Source organism: Barbus barbus (genome assembly GCF_936440315.1).
Source record: "Barbus barbus genome assembly, chromosome: 6".
Lineage (NCBI taxonomy): Eukaryota > Metazoa > Chordata > Actinopteri > Cypriniformes > Cyprinidae > Barbus > Barbus barbus.
In genome coordinates, this window is record NC_136734.1 from 26,958,704 (window position 1) to 26,974,610 (window position 15,907).

The following is a 15,907-nucleotide window of genomic DNA, read 5'->3' on the forward strand; positions in this document are numbered from 1 at the left end:
GAATAGACCAGTTACCCAAAACATCCCTGAGCTGACAGACAGGAGAGCTCAAACGCAACTCAACTCAAACCCACAGAAATCCACACAGCTGAATGAAAGCTGAGAGAACCCCACCTGCCACTGAAAACCTATAATTAACTGCACTTATTCATAGAAATATAAATTACAATAAAAATATATATATATACTATTTTAAATGAAAAACTGTATTACTGTATTTTTGATCAAATACATGCAGCCTTGGAGGGAATGAAAGACTTCAAAAGCATTTTAAAAAGCTTACTGACCCAGACTTCTGAACAGCAGAGTATATAAAAGAGTATATAAACAGAAGAAAAGTGTTAAAGAAAACAATAGCAATTTAATTACAATATAATTAATTTCCCAGTCAATGGGGCTTTATTTCTTATTTACCTGAAACAAAATCACTCAAGCATTTAATTCATGTCAGATTTCAGATCTCAGCTCAGATTTGAATAGTGATGAGACGTGAAAATAAATGAGATGTAGAGAATCCTAAACTTTAGTACAAAAAAGAACAAAATCAGAGGAATTAACATTCACATTCTTTAAATGTTGCACTCTCAAAATCTGAAATATAGCTGTTCATGCACTGTAGAATTGTACCTGGTGTTTGACACATCATGTACATGCATCTGCTAAAGCAGCGTTCTGAACACAGCCTGCAATAATAAAAATTTCAGCATGTCCCCACTCTACAGTGATGAGTTTCCTGCCGCTCCTCTCAAATCATGTGGCTGTTCACACGACAGAGGTCCAGCTAGTCAGTATACAGCAGTCCAGTAACAGCCTATAAAGCGAGGGAGAATTATAGATCATTTCCCGTCCTTTGAAGTGTCCACTGACTTATCCCACTCCAGCTGTGCTCTGAAGGACAAGTATTGTTGTGATTTTACTTTTGCTGTCATAACCTCATCTTATCCTCCTTTTTGACTGGGTTCTGACCACATTTATCTAGTCTGAATTAACTGACTGGGTGCACTTTTTATGCCATATTTTGCTTAATATAATACTGATTTGATTATGTATTATCTGTTGTGATGCTGTGTATTCATCGTTTATTGTGCCCTTTTTAAATATCAGGATGCTATGTGTTGTAGTTATGCTGTATTTCTTTATTTTTAAGGTTCAGTAAAGCGCTTTGCACGGTTTGATTGTGGTCTGTCGTCAACACGTTTCTCATTCCGACTGCTTCTGCTGCGGTTACGGCGCGGCCGGGCACTGGCGACCCACGATGACACAGTCAGACCGAAGCGAATCAGAACCAGCCCCAGACAAGACATGTCTTTGGCCACTGCGATTTCAGAGAAGAGGGCACGATCTCGGGGCAGATTGATGGAGCTGTCGCTGTTCTCCAAGTCCCGGACAACAGCTAAAATCTCCTGACGGTCTGTCTGATGCACCATCCCACGGACATTCAACATAGCAGAGATGTGTTTCCTCCTGTGAGGAGATGAAATGAGAGAGAGAGAGAGAGAGAGAGGGCATGGTTCATATTTCATACTCTTTAAAGCATACATTACTGTCTCTGCCTTTTGACAAAACAAGAAATACATTTCTCATGGTAGAAACCCCCCCCCAAATGCAATAATAATAATAACAACAAATGGAAAAAGTGGAGATGCACTTAAAATTATTTATCTTACAGATATAAATAAAATTCTATGCTATTTCTTAATAAAATAAATATAATTTTAGTTAAATAAAAATAAAGTAGTAAAAATTCTGCAAGTGGATTTAGGAATCCTAACCAGTGCATATTATTTATATAACATTATATATTTTTTTTAGATTTTAGGTCAATGTTTTATTTAAATTTTAGTTTAGGTCATTTTGTTATGTGCTTAGTATGCATTATTTATTTAATGTTTCTATTTAGTTTTAGTAATTTTAGTATTTAGTCATTTTCAATACTTTATTACAACAATCATAGTTGAGGTTTTCGGTTTTCATCTAATATTTATATTTGATTTGATTTCATGTTTATTTCAATAACCCCATTTTTAATAGTTTTATTTAAAAATAACAATACTTATTAAAAATGCATATTGTGAAAAAATAGACATTCATTTTGGATTAGCACTTTAGCATTTAACAAAGTGTTAAATTATTGGTGTTATGAAGATTCAATTTCAAGTGAGCATTCGGAGCATGATGACCACGGGAAAAAATAAGAGAAATGAACAGCACAAATAAATATGGTACAGATATATCATGCATCAAAATTGTCAGTTACATTCATAAATTTGTTCTGATGATGCTTAGTGAACAAATCAACTATTTTTTTAAAGAATCATTTAAAGTTTCATCAGTTTCCTTTCAAACCACTTTTTAGATAAAGGGACAAAGTGAAACTTTAAGATCAATACAAAACCTGTAATATTACTAAAAAGGGCAGTCTGGCATTAATTCAGAGAAAAATCATGTGAGAAATTTAAGCCAGATGTGTTTCTTTGTAATGATCCCTTGACAGCACTCATGGCTCATAAAGCAAACTCAAGGTCAGCGCTCTATACCGAGAAGATGGCATGTCCTGCCTATAGATAACAATGTGACAGTGTGAGTCTGTGACAGACTTTCACATAGACATACAGTCAAAAACAGGAAGCACCACTGCTAAGCACAAAGACAAGTTAAGTAGCCTCCGCTTTTTGGCTTTTGATCTTTAGTTGGTGTGTGTGTGTGTATTTGATTGGAGTGTGGCACCAGTCAGTCTCCTGTGACCTGGCAGGAACAAGAAGTACTCCACAGCCACTTCCTGTCTGCTGAGGAGGGTCGTGCGTCAGCAAGCAGGAGCACTGCCAACCAGTGACTGACTGCACACACACACACACACACACACACACACACACACTCTTCTTCATTCAAACAAAAACACTGGACTAAAGTGGGGTCACATCTCATCCATTCCCCTGTTTACTGTCTGCTGTTCCCTCCCGTCCACATAAAGGAAAGTTGGCACTGAGATGTAGCACCACGATAACTATTTTCAGTCAGACATTCTTAGAATGACCTCAGGAAACAGAGAGGTGTTGTGAAAAATAGTCCCCAAGGAAATGAGAGGGGAACATGTCAGATTTTTCATGAATGAAAGCACTTTAAGATGACAGAGTTCAGGTTCTACCCTTCCGTAGGTCTAAAAGTGTTCAGCAAAATTGTATTAATGTAATAGTTACGTAAACGGACAAAGTTGCATATTAATATACTGAGTGTTGTAAGAGCTAATAAAACATGTTCCTTCCGGTTTTATGCTATATAAAATCTACATCCTATTCCACAGAATGCTTTTTTTGCATTCTACCCTCATGTTTTTACATTGCACTGCTTTCCTTCTTGCTTATTTAAAAACAAAAACATGTTGTGTGTGATGTATTGTATAGAGCATATGGTGTGGAGTGGAAGTCAAACAGTTAGTGGATTTGTCTGGAGCGAGGTATGGGACAGAGAATCTTTGTTTTCTCTCATTCCATGATTGTTTTCATAATTTCTCAAACTAGTGAGGACATAATAAACCCGAACTGGAGCTGATCAGAGGGTATGTTAGAACCCAAACCATACACTTGCAATTTCTGGGTATCCCTGCTGGTTCTTGAACCCTTATAGTTGTGACAGGCCTCTGCAAGTGGTTTTGATTCATTCGCCTTGGTGGTCTTACCGTATATCTGGAAATTCCTTCACCAAAACCCCAACTTCCATCTGAATAGAGGGAGTGTCCTCCAAAACTATGATGTCAGCCAGGTGAACAATCACACTGTCCAACCAGGAGGAAGTTGACTCCTTAGGAAAGGGGAAAAAATCATTTTGAAAATGTTTAAAATTTGATCCAATTTTGGTATTGAAATTTTTGGTTCTATTCTAAAATAAAATACAGTTTCAATTTGATTTGTAATGGCTTGTTGCAAATCACATTTTTTTCTATTGACAACCATAGTTTTATGCATATATTCAGATTTATATACTTAACAGTACAGTAAGGTTCCCCCCCAAGGGGATTATCATATTTGGAAATTATTTAAGATAACGTAAGACATAATCTTAATTAAACTTAGTGGCACTGACCAGATCTTTAAAAAGAGCCTTCAGCTGTTTGGCCTCATCCTGCAGACGGAATGCCACTCTCTTCCTCATTTTGAGTGATGTACAGATGACCCGCCCCCTCATGATGGCACGAACATATTCAACCAGGACCCGCCTGTGCACCTCATTCACCAATGCCTGATAGCCAATCATATGAGCAATTAATCAACCAAACAAAGCGTGAGTGTGTGAGAATGCGTGCGTACTCTAAGTCGTACCTGATATGGAGGGCAGTCCATTCTGCGGAACTTTTTAAAGTGCTGTTTAATAGTCATCTCAATGCTCTCATAGGCCTCAGTGTTTTCCAGCCACTTCCTCTTCACCAGCTTATCGAAGAATGGCTGGAATCGTGCCAGAAAATCATCAGTGAATGCTTTAAGAATCAAATCTGGGCCAGATATTAGTGTGTGCAAGGGTCTCACCCTGATGTTTTCAAACAGTATGTCCGAGAGAACTTGCACTGACTGGTTAACAATTCTCTCCAGAGATGATTGAGCTCGCTGGGAGATGTCCTCACTACCAAGGGCATCACACAGATGACAGCGCTCCACAAAACTCCTACAGAGTTCAGCACATGATTTAAAGCCTCCGATGTTAAGTCAACTTATTTTTTTTATTATTCTTTTTATATTATTTTTTATTATCCTTGGATGTATTTCGTGAACATTGTTTTAAGCTTGTGCATATGGGTTACTGATCAGTTGAGTCATGATTCTCCTGACTATGAACACTCACATTCTCTTATTTTGTTCTCTTATTTGTTACAAAATACACATTATTGTAAATTGAACATTGTTTATAAACCCTCAACATTTTAGATGCAAAATGTAATTTGACAGTATAGTATACTATATGGGACCCTGGACCCAAAACCAGTCTTAAGTGTCAATTTTCCGAAATTGAGAGTTATACATTATCTGAAAGCTGAATAAATAAGCTTTCCATTGATGTATTTTTTGTCAAGAACCTCCATTCTTCAAAACATAAATGTAATATACAGTTCTAAAGACTTTTACAGATTTTTTTCAGTCCTTAAAACCAGGCAGGTTGAGAGAAAATTGAATAGACAGATATAGTGAATAAGATGAAAAACCTGAAAGGTGGAACACAGTTGACAAGAGCGATGGTCCTGGAGACATAACCATCCCCATGATCCCCAAACTCTGATTGTGTGTCATGGAACATCTCAACCTTTCTCTGGAAACTAAATACCACACAGACAGACAAATTTCATAATTTTAGACTTCCCTATTCAAAAGGCAATTGAAAAAGACATCCTTTGAATATAATGTAGGGACAACACAATTTCAAAACGTGCCCAACCACAGTTGGGAACACAATTATAGTGTTGACTAGGTCAGAGTCGCTTCTGATAAATATTTCTGCTGTGGCTTTTGTCATTATCAGCATTATTATGATAAAATTCTCTTGTCCCCAGCTCACCTGTGCAGGAAGTCTGCAAGTCCATTCAAGGTGCAGCGAGCAACACGAGCTCCTAGTGGCTTACTGACAGCTGTCGATCTGTCCAAATCCACCTTCAGCCTCTGAAACAGATTAAGACAAATGAATACAAAAATATATTCTCAACGACCTTATAAATGCACATACACCAACATACAGTATATTGCCAAATGTACAAAGTGGAAGGCATGCAAACAGTCAGATTCCAAAGAAGTAATGGCTGTACATGTGTGGGATTGATGTTATTACCTGTATAACAGAACGGGCGAGGCCAGACTGATACTCTTCAATGTGCAGCATCTGAGCCCATCGCTTTTCTTCATCATCCAAAACTTGCGAGAGCTCCGTAGTCATCTTGTCCTGCACACCCACATAATGCATATTATTTTAACACACCCAATATTTTGTTTCCAGAGATTAATAATTAATATATAATTTGACTCAAAACTTTTCTAAAAGTGTTACCCAAACAGTTTCAACGCAGTCCTGTTCCAGCCGGTCTATGACATCTTCAGGCAGTAGAGGTTCTAGAGCTTCACACACTATAGAGCCCATTGCTCCAACCGTAGCCAGGACATCCCTATGGGACAGTAACCGTCAGAACTAGTGCATGTTTGTGTGTCCATAAGTGTCCAGCATGTCCAGGTTCTTTTGTGAATTTATGTTGTTCAGTGTTGGGAACGTAACAACCTAATTACAATCCACCTATAATTACAATTCCTGCCCTTACTGGGAATGAAACCCACAACATTCTGGTTATAAATCCGACTCTAACCATTAGACCACAACTGCACAAATCAATAAATACATCAATTTTACTTTATAAATAAAATGTAACAATCTAATGATATAATATTTAATTGAATCAGAGTTGTATGTTTGATGGCACCAAAACAATAGGGGGATTTGAATGAATGAACAATCTCAATTAGGGTGACGGTTTACTCTTAAAAATAAAGGTCCAAAAAGGGGGCAGTTCATGTCAGAAGAACCAATATGGGTCTCCCTAAAGAACCTAGAAGTAAACTGTTCTTAAAAGAACCATTTTTTCTTATTCCGAAGAACATTTTAATAATCTAAAGGACATGTTTTCCCACCTTTTGTGCCATGGAAAAGTTTCTTTGTGGAACCATAAATCCTAATAAATTAATTCATGTCTCAATCTAGAACAGCCAACAACAACTTTCTATTTCATATAACTGAGTCAAAAAATGTAGTACAGGGATTCATTTACATGAATTTCCAGTGCTGAGGGCCGTAGATGATTAACTGATTCACTAGTCTAATAGTCATTTGTGAATGGTAAGGGGCTTATTTACACATAAAATTCAAGAAAACTGTGACAAGCTCTTCTTTACAATTTTTTGTTAATTTCCAGAAGCTCTTCTTAACTACACACTCTGACATTTTTCAAGCAGTGCCAAATTAAAAGTTTTATATTCCATTACTAAAATAGAGGATAATGTCTTTACTTAATCTAGTAATATTCACTCATCAACATTTTTTTTATATATTTAGGTCTTTATACATTCAACTCTTATGTTATAATGAATCCATCTCTTCAATGCAACAAATGAGAGAAAGATAGATGACCATATACAGTCCCCTCCATAAGTATTGGAACAGTTAAGACAAAATGACTCTGTTGGCTGTGGAGTCAAGACATTTGAAAATACGATTAAAAGATGAATATGAGACAAAACTACAGAATGTCACATTTTATTATTAGCTGTTTCAACACACGTTTTACCAAATAAAAAGAACAGCTCTTTTAGTGTTCATCCCACTCATTGATGCGAGCATAAGTATTGTAAGCTATTATTTAGTTGCAGATCCCTTGCACACAATCACAGCAGTGAGTCTGTGACCCATAGACATCACCAGACTCTTGGTTTCATCCTTTGAAAGACTTTTCCCAGCCTTTAATGCAGCCGATTCCAATTGTTGCTTGTTTTGGGGAGTTTCTGCCTTTACTCTCCTCTCCAGCTGGTGAAATTCATGTTCATTTGGATTTAAATCTGGAGATTTACTTGGACAATCTAAGACTTTCCCTTTCTTTGCCCTTATAAATTCCTTGACTGAACTGGCAGGGTGTTTTGGGTCATTGTTCTGATGCAATATGAAGCACTTCCCAATGAATCTGGTGGCATTTTCTTGAATATTGGTTGGCAAGATGGTTTTGTTTCAAATTCATTCTGCTACTGTCATGATACATTAAGTCATCAGTAAAGTTGAGAGGGCCTGTTCCAGAGACAGCCATACATGCTCATGCCATGACATCACCCCCACCATGCTTTACAGATGAGGCTGTATGCTTGGGATCATTTGCAGTTCCCTTTTTTTCTCCACATTTTTGCTTTCCCATCACTTAGATAAAGGTTCATCTTTGTCTCATCGGTCCATAAACACAGTTCCAAAACTCTTCTGGCTCACCTTTGTGCTTTTTTGCAAACTCTAATCTTTCCTTTCTATTTTTGGTGCTGGTCAGAGGTTTGCATCTTGCTGTGTAGCATCTGTAATTCTGTGTCAAAGTCTCCTGAGGACAGTAGATTGTCAGAGCATCACCCCAGCTTTCTGGAAGTGGTTGGTGATTTTACAGACTCGTCTTTTAGGGTTCATTTTCACAGCTTTTATGATTTGTCAGTCATCAACTACTGTTGTTTTCTCAGCCGATCAGGTCGTTGTTGGTTGCTGGTGGTTTCCAAACTCTTGATTTCTCCATGCCCTTTGTTTTTGCTATAGCTCTAATTGACTTCCTCTTTTCTTTTAGCATCCAAATTACTTGCTTTTCTCTCAAAGTCAGCTCCCTCATCTTCATCCTGGTTTGTGTGTGTCATCATCGAATGCGAGATTCAGAATGCAGAAGTAATGGATATAACTGATACGACACATTCCCTGCTTTTAATACCTGAAGAATTAATGCAACAGGACACAGCTGATCACTTAGAAAGACCTGTGAGTCCCAATACTTATGCTCACATCAGATAGAGGGATGAAACTCTAAAAGTGCTGAACTTCTTAGCTGGTAAAACATCTGTATGTTGAATCACCCAATAATAAAATGTGACATTCTGTAATTTTGTCTCATATTCATCTTTTAATCATATTTGTAAATGTCTTGACTCCACAGCCAACAGAGCAATTTTGTCTTTACTGTTCCAATACTTTTGGAGGGCACTGTATGTAGGTGTGTCCATTTGATTATTCCCTCAGCTGAGATATTATTTAAAAAAAAAGTTATGTACAGTAGTTTTTTGTCTACTTGTTAGAAAATGTAGTTTGTTACGGGAAGCAGTGACAAATCTCTTTTTTCATTTTGCGACACATCTGAGTGTAAGAGATTAGCAAAAAAGACAAAATGTAGGGCAAGGACTTCTGGTTTTTGGCTGTTGACTGGATTTTAGGATGTGAGCGTTGCACTCAAAAGTGAAGGCAGATGAATGTGAGGTTGCAAAGGCAGTTTTAAGTGGACTAAATAATTGGGGAAATCCTGCTTACATTGTTCACACTATAATTTATATTTTTTACCCCATATATTTTCTAACCATGCATTCAATTTTCATTTAATTAAAGTGCTGAACTACTGTCTTGCTACTGAAAAATACAGTCAAATTAGTAGTGTGGCTTCTTTTAGTATACAAGATCGGTGTTGTGGTTGTGTAAAGTAATTCTCCCAGGTATTCAGTACCGTTGTTGTTCATTCTAATAAACAATGCATCTGATATTAATAGACCTGAGCTCATTCTTCCACTGGGTCATTAAACCAAGTGGAATGTGATTGCAGGAAAGGTGTGTGTAAAAATAGAAAACACACCTCAACGTCTATGTGTACATGTGCAAAAATACCTGTTGTAAATGTTGTAGATCCAGTCCAGCAGTGAGTATGTGTCTGTGATCTGAATGGGTCCACTAGTGACAGTCTTCAGTCGTTTGGCAACAGCCCTGTGATAACTCTGCATGTAGACCTGAAACACACCAAACTCCTCGGGATAAACCGCCACCACATTCCGACGTGCTGCATCCATATCTTCCACCACTCTTCCCCTCAATCGCTCCAAATACATGCCCATCTGCCCTGCAGCGATGCCCCCTGGTTGTGGAAGACACCAGTCAGCTGCCTCTCCCACAGCCTCCACCCACCTTTGATGCAGTCTCCTGGGACGCTTGGAAGGCCGGGAATGGTCTTCGGATTGGCCACCAGTTTGAACGTTGGACTGGGCCTCTTGCCGCAGGGCCCAGACCTTGTCAGCCTGCTCTTCCTGTTGTATGACCAGCACCACTAGGCCAAGCTGAGGCCCGCTGCAGGGTTGACGTAGCGACTCCCTCACCACATCCCACATCTCTCTCTGAAGAGCCTCATAAAGCAGCTCAACGTCTTTCACTTTGCGCAGCCCAGCGTCCCACATGCTTGGGCCGGAATCCTTACTGCCTGAACCAGCCAACAGGGGGAGCCAGGGAGACGACGTGAGTGTGGGATGAGTTATGTTACTGGGTGTGGTTGAAGTGGGTGTGGTTTGTGTCAAGAGGGAAGGGTCCAGTTCACACTCCCTCTCAAGCTCCTGGATGTGCGTGTCGGCAAGCAGTAGGTCTCTCTGATTAACTAACTGTAGGATCTCCAACACTGTGAGAGAAAGTGAGAGATTGAGTAGTGTTACTTATCATTTACAGCCATGTGTTTAATCACTTGATGTGTTGTTGTCTTTGGAACAGGCTGTACATTGACACGGTTCCGATTTTTCTCTCCTTGCGCTGAGCTTATCAAGTAGAATCTGCTCCACAAAGAAAGTGTGTCATTTCCTGCCTCTGTGAAAGTGTTTCTTGATTGGCCAGTGACTCACAGGTACTTTTGGACCCCGATACTGCTCATTAAGAGCAAGGTGTTATGGGTCAAATATGGAGACCCCTGACTGTGAACAGTTACACTTTGTATGTGCCATAAAAAGTACAAACATGTACAGATGTAACAAAAGCAAAAACACGGTTCTACCTGATAGTGGCTCCCTGCGTTTGACAGGTGGTTCTTCTTCTACTGACTCTTCATCGTCTTCCTGCGAACTGCGGTTTGTTAGTGAATCCCCTCTGAGTTTGCTCAGACTGACCATTCTTAGGAATGAGGGACGTCTGCGACTGTCTTCTTCATTTTCAGTGGTCAGATCACCTGTAGGTAGACTATTTCTGCGCTCACTCTCCTTACGACGGCCTGCCAACCTGAGAAGAGAAGATGCATTTAAAAAAGTCCTTTCGAATACCTTCACAACAACAGAAAATAATGATCTCTGCAACACTGATTCTCAATTGGTTGGTTTCAGGTCTGGTCTGAAAAAAAGCAAAAATTGCTAAATTTTTCAAAAACAATGCTACATAACTAATAATATCATGCACAATTAGGATGGCAAAATAAATGCAATAAATAGTGGCTTTTAACAGTAGGAAGAAATGCATCACATTTCTTTTGTTGTTGATGTCAAGGGCTATGGATGGTTGCTGCCATATCAGCTTCATTACACGGCAGACTCAAATGAAACATTCCACACTATAATATCATTAATACAATAAAAATTAAATAAAATTCAACTGTAATAAAGACTAAATAAAGCACAGTTTAAAAAAAATATTCTTTAAATATCCTTGTAATAAAAATTGTAAAAGTTTGTCCTGATAAAAATCACTGTCTCATAACATTATAAATTGGACTGATCAAAAATATATGCTTTATAGACAAGTTGGTGTTACAGTATTGTCAAGGGATGTGGTTAACATGGTTTGTTGCAATGCATTGAATGCATGTTATTGATCTTATTGTGAATGACTCATCCATCCAGCTTGTAATTTTTAATCAAACTGACACAACTGGGTCCTCCAGTGACAATAGTCAACAACAGTCTTCTCTCTGGCGATGAATGGTGAATAGTGAATTTAATTTAGAATACCTTACTATTTGTATATTCTTTTGTCTAAACAGTTCATGATTATACTAATACATTCCAGTGTTTGATTTTTTATGATATTTGTGTTTTAATTTTGTACGAGAAACAATTTTGATCGCCACTTGACGTCCAGTGTAAAAGTCCTGAAGCATAACCTCTGAGAACCACTGCTACATAATATGCGTATTACCATTCTCACCTCAGTAAACTCATGATCTCCTCTGAGGCTCGTCGATAGTTATTTTTTTTCTTTCCTGAGGTGGGTGCTGCAGGGAGCGTGGCACTCCGTAGTGAAGGAGTTGCACCCCACATGTTTCTTCCGGTCATACGCAGCCCCTTGCCTAACTTGCCAAGGGTCTTCAGTGGTGACGAGCCACAGATTCGTTCCAGAGTTCCTCTCTTTTCTTTGGATCCCTCAGTGACCTTTGACCCTCCACGCTGCTCTGCGTTTGCCTCATTCTCCAGTGCTTCGCTCACCTGGGATGATCTCTGGTAGTCTTGTCCATTCTCCCAGATCCCGTCTTCTTCATTATTCCACCCCATGCCTGCCCACGCCCCCTCAAATGGATTCAGATCGGATGATGGTAGAATGAGTTCCCCGTTGCTGAGGTTACTTTTTAGGATGAGTTCACCATTAGTAAGATTGCTCTTTTGGAGATCACCATTGCTATGGTTACTTTTGATCCTCCTGGGCAGCCTCTTGAAGATGGGCATCCTGTCACTGATTAACTAGAAGACAAAACAGATGTTTGTAACATAGGTCAGAATCAATTGTATAATTAAAATCCCATCGCATTTAATTGAAATACATTGGTTGTGAGCATGTAAGAATAATTGCTGCTGCTCATTTAACATATGAAATAACCCCCATAGCATACATGAATTACCCCGTACCATATTTATTCAGGTGGAGCTGGGGAAGGTGGAGGGTTTCTGAAGCACGCTGCAACTGTTACAGCAAGCACTAGCCAAGTATTTGAATGTTGAGCAACAAGCTCATAGGCTTCTGATACAAAAAGATCCAATCAGCTGTGCCATGTGAGAATGATGTCATTAGGTCCGATTGAGCTCCACCTATCGGACTGCGCCATCTAGAGTTTAATGGCTGAACTTTGGATTTCTGTTATCCTGAAGATATCATATTACAGGTTTTTTCCAACATTTTGTCACATCCAATTAAATTCCACTGAGGTCAGTTACTTGCAGTAATTAGATTACATTTGAAAATATATAAATTTTATTGATTATATATATAGAAATTACTATTCATTTTTTATTACATTTACTTATTAAATTCATTTAAAACAAGATTTTCTTGTATACTGTATCATGTCAATAAGCATGTCTGAAGTCCACTATATGTCCTGCTTAAAGGTAACAAGAGCTAAAACCTGTTCAAACCGCCTTTGTCAGGTCTGTCTTAAATGACTTTGCCTTGTTGCATTCTCATTGTTCAGTATTCCGGTGAGCTGAGTGCATTAACGGCATATGTATGTGTGTATGTGTGAGTTCTTTGAGGACATTAGCAGTTTTTAAGCTCCTATAATGGAAGCTTCCATCCAGATGTGTCAGAATAGTTTCCTGTCCTCAGAGTTTCTCAGAACATACACACTCCTTACTCAAACACAAACACCACACACACACTCACTTTCTGATAAGTCTCTCACGGGATTAATAAAGTATCTAACAACAAATTCTACACAGTCTGCAATCTACATGTTAAAATGGTCAGAACTTTAGTAGTAAATCTATCAACGGGTCAACATTAAGAGCATTCCTTGTGCAATTTCAACAAAGACTCCTGAAATATATATTAAGATAAAGAGGTGAAGATAGAGTAGAGAGAGAGAGCAAGGGAGGAAGGGAGAGGGAGGAAGGTGCTGTTGTGTAGCACACAGTGACCCCTGTGATTGTGTTTCAGCATCCCTGCTTTGCATTATTTCTGAGTAGAGTTCCCCTGTTGTGGTGGTTACAAACCTGGGCTGTGAACCAAAAGGTTCTAGGTTCAAACTCTTTAGTTTCATCAATCACAAGCATCACCATTGTACCCTTCAGCAATGCATTTGCGTCAGCTGAATGAGTACTTTTATCTTTCACCTAAATCAAACTGGTTATTTATTGTCTGGATTCCAGCTGGACCTTCGGCAAGTATTTTTGTTCTTACATTATTCCCGGTTAAAGATGGGAAAACATCACTTGTAAATGTTGATGTTTAGAAAGGAACAAGATGTGTATTTCTGTAATAATATGTATATGTTTAGAGACAGACAAACATTAAACAAACATTAACAGATGGGGAAAAAAAATTGTAGAAATAGTCTGGACCAGCGCTTGATTTCCTTTATAAAGGAAATGAAAGCACAATGAATTGCTGAATTTTAGCAAGAAAAAAAATGTGCTTGGCAAAGGATTTCAGCATCAGATATATATCAGAGTAACAATTAATCAGTACAATTAACAAGCTAATAAAAAAAAAGCAAGGAAGTAAATTGAATAATGTAAAATGTGATTATCCATAGTTATAGGGGAATTTCAATGGCATCAACACCAGTAACTTGATGAATCCTCAGAAATATGTTGAACAGTTGTTACACATCTGAGAATATACTCTGCCACAGAGCAATATACCACAGAGCAGTCTGCAGGACATTGTTGGATTATTTGCTCTAGTTTGTTTAGTAAAAGCTATAGAGTCTATTAAATACCTGAATTGAATACTAAGGTCAGTGTATATGCAGTATAATGTTTCCAGCTGGAGCTCGAGCTGTTTAATTTGCCAAGCACTAAATGAGGCATTTGGAGTATATTTTGTTATAAATTAACATTTACACTATTAACAGATTAATTAAATAAAGTACCTAATAATTATTAGCTTAATAAAAAATGTATAGACTAAAATATTTTTTTACATTATTCATGTCGTGTTTAAGATCAGATCAGGGAGCAACAGTAAAGTGTATATGAATAACTAATTAAAATTGTCATTAAGAGTTTTAGAAAATGAATAAATGTGTGTATGGTTATATGTCATACATATAAATTTGATTTATTATGGACAGTTATAAAGTTAGTAATATATTTTATATGGTTACTCTTTAGACATTCTACTAGCTATAAGTAACTTTGCAACTGCATGTCAACTAACTGTATATATTAAATTAATTTCTGTGAAAACTAATCCTGTAATTCAGGTATCATGTAATTTTTCCATTTACTGTTCTGTCAAAATATGTTCTTACATACTTTGTATAGTGACTTACTTTTCCACATTTTTTAATAAAGTTTTTAGTTTAGGTTTTAGTTTTAGATTTTTCTTTTAATTTTGATAACTTTGAAGTAAATATACAAATCTTAATCTGAAACAATCAATTAATTTATTATCTGTATTTAAAAAGTAAACTGTAAAACTGAATTTGACTGATAATACAACTAATAATAAAAATGTAAATATGTGTATTGATAATAACACAAACATACAAGCAAAAGGACATATGCATCACTTACCTTACGCTGCAGTGGGCAGTCAGCTCAGGGCAAATCCATTCCAGTGTCTGTGAGAGTGACAGAGAGCCTATCAGTAAGAGAGGGGCAAAGTGTTTTTGTCTGTCTGCAAGATTTTGGGGCCTTGTATTGGAATGTCGGAGGCAGCCGTTCAGTTTGCTACCAGATGATGATGCATTTTCCTGAGGAAAAAGAGACACCCTCCCTAAATAAACAGAATCACACACACACACACACCACATTATATATATATACAGTGGGGGAAAAAATTTTTGATCCCCTGCTGATTTTGTACGGTTGGCCACTGACAAAGAAATGATCAGTCTATAATTTTAATGGTAAGTTTATTTGAACAGTGAGAGACAGAATAACAACAAAAAATTCTGAAAAACGCATTTCAGAAAAGTGATAAATTTGCATTTTAATGAGTCAAACAATTATTTGATCCCCTGTCAATCAGCAAGATTTCTGGCTCCTGTCTTTTATACAGGTAAGGAGCTGAGAGAGTGCTCCTAATCTCAGTTTGTTACCTGTATAAAGACACCTGTCCACAGAAACAATCAATCAATCAGATTCCGCCATGCAACTCTCCACCATGCAAGATCTCACCTCGTGGAGTTTCAATGATCATGATAACGGTGAGGAATCAGCCCAGAACTACACGGGAGGATCTTGTCCATGATCTCAAGGCAGCTGGGACCATAGTCACCAAGAAAACACCTGGTAAACTACGCCGTGAAGGACTGTAATCCTGCAGCACTCGCAAGATACCCCTGCTCAAGAAAGCACATGTACAGGCCAGTCTGAAGTTTGCCAATGATTCAGAGGAGAACTGGGTGAAAGCGTTGTGATCAGATGAGACCAAAATCGAGCTCTTTGGCATCAACTCAACTCGCAGTGTTTGGAGGAGGAGGAGGAAT

General features: G+C 38.0%; 1 protein-coding gene across 1 annotated transcript; it reads right to left on the bottom strand.

Annotated features, from left to right (window-relative positions):
• Nucleotides 1-363: 363 nt before the first annotated feature.
• Nucleotides 364-15,091, bottom strand: LOC306871311 (exocyst complex component 3-like protein 2). The gene is made up of 13 exons (XM_079419129.1): nt 14,991-15,091; nt 11,686-12,215; nt 10,547-10,767; nt 9,406-10,180; nt 6,025-6,139; nt 5,809-5,919; nt 5,542-5,642; nt 5,192-5,302; nt 4,521-4,656; nt 4,317-4,439; nt 4,081-4,236; nt 3,677-3,798; nt 364-1,464 (listed from the first exon to the last, which is right to left on the bottom strand). Exons 2-13 carry the CDS (start codon nt 12,198-12,200, stop codon nt 1,143-1,145), a joined length of 2,808 nt encoding a protein of 935 aa, XP_079275255.1. The 5' UTR covers nt 12,201-12,215; nt 14,991-15,091; the 3' UTR covers nt 364-1,142.
• Between the last annotated feature and the right edge of the window lie 816 nt (nt 15,092-15,907).

Bases quoted from the DNA above. Each gene is read 5' to 3' on its own strand.
- LOC306871311 (XM_079419129.1), bottom strand. From the start codon at position 12,200: ATGCCCATCTTCAAGAGGCTGCCCAGGAGGATCAAAAGTAACCATAGC. The intron at 5,303-5,541 runs GTGAGCTGGGGA...TGTGGTATTTAG, and splicing joins CTTGCAGACTTCCTGCACAG to TTTCCAGAGAAAGGTTGAGA. The intron at 1,465-3,676 runs GTAAGACCACCA...ATCTCCTCACAG, and splicing joins AAGGAATTTCCAGATATACG to GAGGAAACACATCTCTGCTA.